Consider the following 7,124-nt stretch of genomic DNA (forward strand, 5'->3'; position numbering starts at 1 on the left):
AATATATAGTGTATTAAACATATGCGATGAAATCAAAATTTTTAAAGGAATTTTCTTTTCACAAAATAATGTATGATTATAAAAAGTAAATAGATACAATGTATACCGTACACTTGAAGAATAATATTAGAGAAGCAAAAGAGAGACATTTCGAACACTTGATATGGGTGAATGCAAAACGCATAAACTTTCTCAGTTTCAATTGTATGACAAAATTTAAATACAAGGGAAAGGTATAGTGAAGTCAGCAAGAAAGCAAAATTCCATCAAAACAATGCTTAAAAACGTTTTTGAATTTTTGAAAAAAAAATCATATTAATTGTTACTTTTAAAACCCGCCCTAAGCACGTGTCAATCTTTAGCTTATTCTATATCCAGCAAAGGTGGAGAAAGTACCCAATGGTTGGGCAGTTGTGACGGTTTCTTGTATATTGACAGTTTGTCCTTTCTGTAACTGGATAACAGCCGTGTTACTACAGGTAAATCTCTTGTTACCTGGAGGTGGATTATTACACACCTGTACGACCTTAACATTCCCGTTGACCACTAAAGAGGGCGCTGCCTGTCCGTTAAGATTGACAGAGGTAGAGAAGGTAAAGAGATAAAGACCAGCTTCTGGAGCGGTGAATTTTCCAGAGATTTTGTTGTATGCATTTCCAATGTTAGTCAGAATGGTGTCGTATTTCCAAGGTATACCAACAGGGTATGTCTTATCCGAGCTCAGGTAGGCGTGGAATGCCACTGGTGCTGTATGAAAATTAAAAGCACAGAACATGTAGATATGGCAATGGATTACATTCTGTAAACGTGGGTATATTGAAGGATTTACCAAAAGTATTAGAAGACTTTGACGGTCTATTACATCTTTATTATGCTTTTAACAAAAGTTTGATTCATGTTGGGACTTGCAGTGTTTGACGATTATAAAATATTCGTCAATTTCATCAATGATTCAACATAGTCAAATTTGATCTTTTACAATACTTTAAGTTAACACCTGCATATAAAGAAGAAGAATGTGTTTAGAAGAGATTACCTATCATCAGGTTATTTATTCGAGTATCCAGTGCATTTATCTGTCCTTTAAGTTTCTCTATTTCCTTGAATGATTCAAAGCATTTTCGCAAATCATTCCAAAACCAAGCTGAAGATCCAGGTATAATAACCACCACGACAAGTATAGGAATCAAACTCTTCATCTTTACTTAAAGTATAATCGCACAAATCTACAATTTCAGAATGAGTAAAATATTGAGTAATGATTTGTATAGTAGTATATGCTATAACATCAGGGGTTACAACTGTGACCTAAAAAATCAAATAGGATATTAAGAAAACGCTCTTATTTTAACAGGAAAACAGATTGGTTCATAAGCAAGAACCACTCCCTATTATAGGTATTATTGAATTATGGGTATCAATTATATGTGGTCAACGTCAGTTTTTTTTTTTTAGCTTGAAGTTCATCAAAACTATAAATAACGGTAAAATTATGACAAAAATTCAGAAGCTATCTAGTATTAGCACTGGTATGTGCTAAATGTAAAAAAAAAACTTATTATAGATAAAAAAAAAAACCCTTACTTTTGAGTTGGATACCTGTTGGATATCTGTTGATGTATGTTCCTGAAATGCCAGATTGTCCTTTATAAAAGCATTGTCTGTGTTGTTGATGACATGGATGTGCTAGGATCTTCCGGGATTAATATCATGAATGACCTAAATATTATTCATTTAAATTCTGAATTTAGATTTCTGTGGAAAGAAATTGTATAAAGTAAATATGAATTCCAGGATATCACATCTAATGTGAATACCCTTCAAATTTTAAACAACACGCAAAACTTTTAGGTTCATTATCCCTTACATTTCATATATAATTTTGCTCAGACGCCATAACGGATTTTCAAAATAAAGAATATATTCTGTAAATACTATTATCTGTCTCTAGAATAAAATTTTGATTTAAAAATCTAAAAATTATGTTCTGAATAAGGACGCTATTTGCAGGCTTTTGTCACGGAACCATGAAGCATATGGAGGTAAGGAACAATATCAATATCAATGATCAAAAGTCCATAAAACAATACGAAATAGGAGCAGAGAAAACAGGGACCTCCAAAACATCAGAAGTGGGATCAGGTGCAATGAAGGTGTCAAACAGATGAGGTTAAGGATATAACATAAGTCCACCTTACTTTCATGATTTCAAGGGTCAAAATTGTAATTAAGATAATATTTTGATCATTGAATGCAGGTCTGCTCTCACTCAATAGTTAGATATTATGTATAGAACCATAATATCATTGAAATATAAGTATAAATGGCTGCTCTTTCTTTACATTTGCTCCTTTATATTCTTACAAAAGAAAATATGAAATAACTTCAGTGCCAACCTAGTGTGCTCATCGACGAAATGTACTGCAAAATCCACGCTAAAATAGCGATTTGTTAAAATCATAAGTATTTTTTGTTGAATTCAAACATAATAAATTTAAAGATGAGGAATTTTTCTTTAGATTGTGATTTTTTAAAGAAAAATTAATATCATAATAGGTCATAAACATATGACAACATTAATATTAAATGAACACCATACCATAAGTATTTTTTGTTGGCTCCAAACATAATAAATTTAAAGATGAGGAATTCTTTTTAGTTTGTGATTTTTTTTTAAAAATTGATATCATAATAGGTCACAAACATATAACAACATCAATATAAAATTCACACCATACCATATATTCGTATTTAATGAAAAAAATCAGCTAAATAATGAGAAGTATTACTTCGATTCTAATCTGAGCAATTTCCCTAAGAACATCATTTTTAAAATGAAGCATAGATTTGAGTCTACTTATACATGTTATGTGGGAGATTTTTCTCAGAGAATTTCTCATTTTGTAGTCGTATGTATTAATACACCGTGAAGCTAATAAATGCTATAAGTTATCAAAAACCTAGTTTTTCCACTGCTTTCATTATAAATTCCAAGTACAATTAATTTCTAAGTAATATCAAATTTTATAAAAAGGCTCTCTTCCCACATGGGATTAATGATTTTACAATCAAACAGATTTTTCATTTCTTCAGTTTCACAATTTTCCAATAAGGAGTTGATCAAAGTACGATGTGATATTTGATAATTAAATTCTGATATTCTCTTTTCTGTGTACGATTTTTTCTATTAGTTCTGACGTTTTCTTGGCACGTAATATATCAAAATCATGAAAAAGCCTGGTAAACGTCAGATATCTTAGACTATAGAACTCTGGTGCACCTGTTTTGGAGTTTATTTGCAATTTTTTTTAAATTTATAAGTAAAGAATAGTCTGTGAATGTTGTAACTGGTATTTAAATCCAAAAGATTTTTTTATTTGATTTTGTAGATTTTCATTGTGAAGTATCCATGTGGTATCCATGCATTTTGAAATTTGATTTTATTTTGAAAATGACTACATGTTTATATATTTATTGCCACCTGTTTTTCCATTCGAAATCATTACTTAATTATTTACGGTAATACCCGGTATGATGTCTAAGTGAACTTAACTTAATTAGTATAATTACATTCACGATTAGTATAATTACATTCATGAACTTAGTCATGGATGAAACATTCCTGGGGGTCATTGTTCTTTCGTTTATTCCGTATTTACTTTCACTGAATCTCCTTTCTAAATAAGAAAATGCACAAATACGCACAAAATATGAACTGCATCATGTCAATATGCATCCGCTCAAGGTCATTGTCTTAACGTTTGATGTATTACTCGTAAATAAAATTGAATCTCTCTATATCAGTCTATGACATTCAGTATGATGTCATGTGTTGTAATATGAGTCATGTACAGATTGTACTTAGCGGGGGGAAGAGCAAATGCAAATCTTAAGCTTATACATGTACATATGGAACGCCAGATTTATATATTTACGCATTTTAATGTCATATCCCTTTATTAAATTTATGAACACCTTTATAGAAATATCATAATAAAGTATATATATTTGTATAAAAATTGTATTATTTATAATATCACAATGACCTTGTCAGCAAATACAATTTATCATTAAGTCAAATGCTGACTGACGTTTTTTTTTCATTCTAAATCGTTAGTCCATTATTTATACACTGAATTTACGACGGATTTTCCGTTATTTCCCAATCATGACAAGGAGCACACGGCTACAGTAAGATACATAATTCTCTTTATTGGTTTTTGATTTCCATGAACAATCTTGACGTGGTTACTAAAAATAGAAAAAAAGAAATTTCTGAGAAATACTTTCAAAATGCTACGCTAAATACACTTTGAGTCTGATTATAATATAATATTGCATGCATTGCATGCAAGTAGACTACACTGAGATACATAATTATCAGTTTTTTTAAATTTTGATGATTGATGTTGCCATAGTAATTTGAATTGAAAATTCTGTAAAAATTTATTAAAAGCTAGTACTACAATTGTAGCCTTATTTATTGCTTTTGTAAAGTTTTAAGTCCCAACTGCTACTTTTCTCTTCCTTTATTATAAGTTCAAACAAGTAGAGCTAAAGTCTCGACAGAGACTTCTGGTTTATTTAATTGAGTCTATCTTCAAACGAACTTAAGATAGGTACAATTGGCTTAAACATATATCTATATAAATTAAAGATATGTGTAAATAACATTTGAATGTATTGATCCCACGTTCAAATAATTTACAATTCTTATTTCTTTTTACCGTTTTACTGTAAGTTTGATTCAATTAAAATAGGTTTAATTAAATTAAAATAGGTTCACTTCGATTTGTGTTTTAGGTTTTATACTTCCAAAATGATTATAATAAAAAAAAATCAATTCAATTCAATAAGACAGTTTCAAAGACTTAAGAACGTAATTGATTTGTCAGTGTTTTGTGTAAGTTAAATCTAATTAATACAAGATCCTGGATCTACCCTCTCCTATTTTTTATAAAGAGCGAATTGTTTAGAAAAAAATCTGTGAAAAGAATCAAAACTAATGAAAACTACATCTTGGATTTATTCCTGTTCGTTTTTCTATGTCGTTCGATGTGTTTAAGAACGTCGGAAAGATTCAAAGATCTTATTTTTAATCAGATTGTTTAAGTTTTGTAACGAAACGCATACCACCATTTGATAAATATACTCTTTTTTAGCCAAAAGCGGTCTATGAATTTCAAATATCATAATTTAAATTACAACATAATACAATTGACATTAAGATTTCCTTTTTTACTTTCAGTGATTACAATTATATATTACTTAGGACACACGACACATGTTAGTTCACCTCCAGCTGTATAAGGGGGACAGTGAAGAGACCCACATTGGGCCTCTACAGTATATATATATTTTCCGCCCACATTCCTCTGACCCCCGGAAATGGTTTCGGGGTGCTGATCCATACAGATGAATTCAGTGGCTGAAGAATGTGCTTCTGCCCCTGCAGCTAAATACCCTGAATATTGGTGCCGCCTCCCAGAAAGCAGCTATCTCGGGCTGGAATCATAAGCACGCTGCTATCGCCCAGACTTCTACAAACAGCACATGGTATGTCTTCTCCAACTTGTGGCCCAAAGGCACTGGTGCCAAACTCTGATCCATACATTTCATTGGTATTACCCTGGATGGAAACTGGCTTTGGATCTGGAGGGAGGCAAACAAAATTAGCTGCACCACCGGTCTATCATACCGAGAACCTCCAGCGTATCCTAAATATTAAAGCATGGATAAAATTGGATATACATGTATATTTAATTAATATATTAAGTAATTAATAAAATGTTAACTTCCTAAAAATATTGAGATGGGCGGAAAGCTAGAATGTGATTTGTTTGTTGTTTAACTCCCTCTCGAGAATTTTTCACTCATATGGAAACGTCACAACTTGCCGATTCTTACCCTTTTTGTCATTTGTTTTCATTTTTGATCACAAAAAGTATTATTCTTACCTGAGTATACCTGTTCGGAACTGTTCTGAGGACATGTTGTTTTTCTCCATCGCACGAATACCCCTCCGCCTGCTGTAAAAAAAATGTACCCCAAAGTAAAATCTCTACAAATATTCATAAGATTGCAATCTTAAACGATTACATGTCTTTGCTAAAAAAAAATTTATTTTTTTCATTATAAAACAACCTTTTTTTCTATATGGTCAAACCAATGAAACGACTTTTTATGGATCTTTACGTATACATGTATATTTGAAAGTTAAAGTTATTTACTGTATATCTACCATTTTCAGATTTCTCAATTGCAACTTTACGGTTTGAAGTTCTTTAGATAATATTTCATAACCTCGATCTCGCTCATTGTTTCTTGCCTGCAAGTGAGAAATGACAGTCTCATGATTTTGAAATGTTTTCATTAGATCTTCCACCCGTTTTTCAAGGGTTGACTTTAGCACTTCAGGGTCATCTAATAGAAGTCTTTTACCCGATATTTCAGTAGAGTCAATTTCACAGACAAACATTATATATAGAAAGATACAATAAAGAATATAACAGACCCTCATAGTTGTCTGTAAAAAGGCCAAATACATTAGACTGTCTCCTTATCAGTATTTAGTGTTTGAAAAATATAGTGTGACTACATGTATTCGCATAACAGAATGCAAATTTCCACAGTGCATAGTATGGACTAAATTGAGATAACAAACAGCATACTAAGTATTCAAACTCAAAAAATGCAAATCTGAAGCAGAGCAAACACGGTCCTCTAAAACATCAGAGTTGGGATCTGGTGCCATGGACGAGTGAGCGTGCTCTGCCGACCGGTCACACCCGCCATGTGCCCCTTGTCATGATTCATAGTAACTGCTTCATGTTTGTCATCAATTAAAGCACATCGATACAATGCATATTTTTTGACAGCCATCAGTAAGGTTATACCAGTTTTAATTCATCATACCCAAACTGTTTTTTTTTCTTTCTTCTCCTTCTTCCGTCTTCCCTGCTATAGAAAAATATGTGTCACAACAATGTAGTTCTGTGCTTTCTGTCTGTTCAACTACAGGTGCAGATTTAGAAGCCGAATTCTGTTCTCATGGTCATGTGTACAGTCATGAACAACAGATAACAATGACAAGCAAAACATTGTGACAAAAATGTGTAATGAAT

The 7,124-nt window shown here is 31.7% G+C and overlaps 1 protein-coding gene across 1 annotated transcript; it reads right to left on the reverse strand.

Annotated features, from left to right (window-relative positions):
• Positions 1 to 358: 358 nt before the first annotated feature.
• On the reverse strand, positions 359 to 6,007 carry LOC134275233 (complement C1q-like protein 4). The gene is made up of 3 exons (XM_062757506.1): positions 5,968 to 6,007; positions 5,464 to 5,652; positions 359 to 747 (listed from the first exon to the last, which is right to left on the reverse strand). The coding sequence occupies exons 1-3, from the start codon at positions 6,005 to 6,007 to the stop codon at positions 359 to 361; spliced, it is 618 nt and encodes a 205-aa protein (XP_062613490.1).
• Between the last annotated feature and the right edge of the window lie 1,117 nt (positions 6,008 to 7,124).

The sequence above is a fragment of the Saccostrea cucullata genome, unplaced genomic scaffold (assembly GCF_032062105.1).
Source record: "Saccostrea cucullata isolate Sc308-1 unplaced genomic scaffold, CSIRO_AGI_Scuc_v1 ctg7318, whole genome shotgun sequence".
NCBI classification, from domain to species: domain Eukaryota; kingdom Metazoa; phylum Mollusca; class Bivalvia; order Ostreida; family Ostreidae; genus Saccostrea; species Saccostrea cuccullata.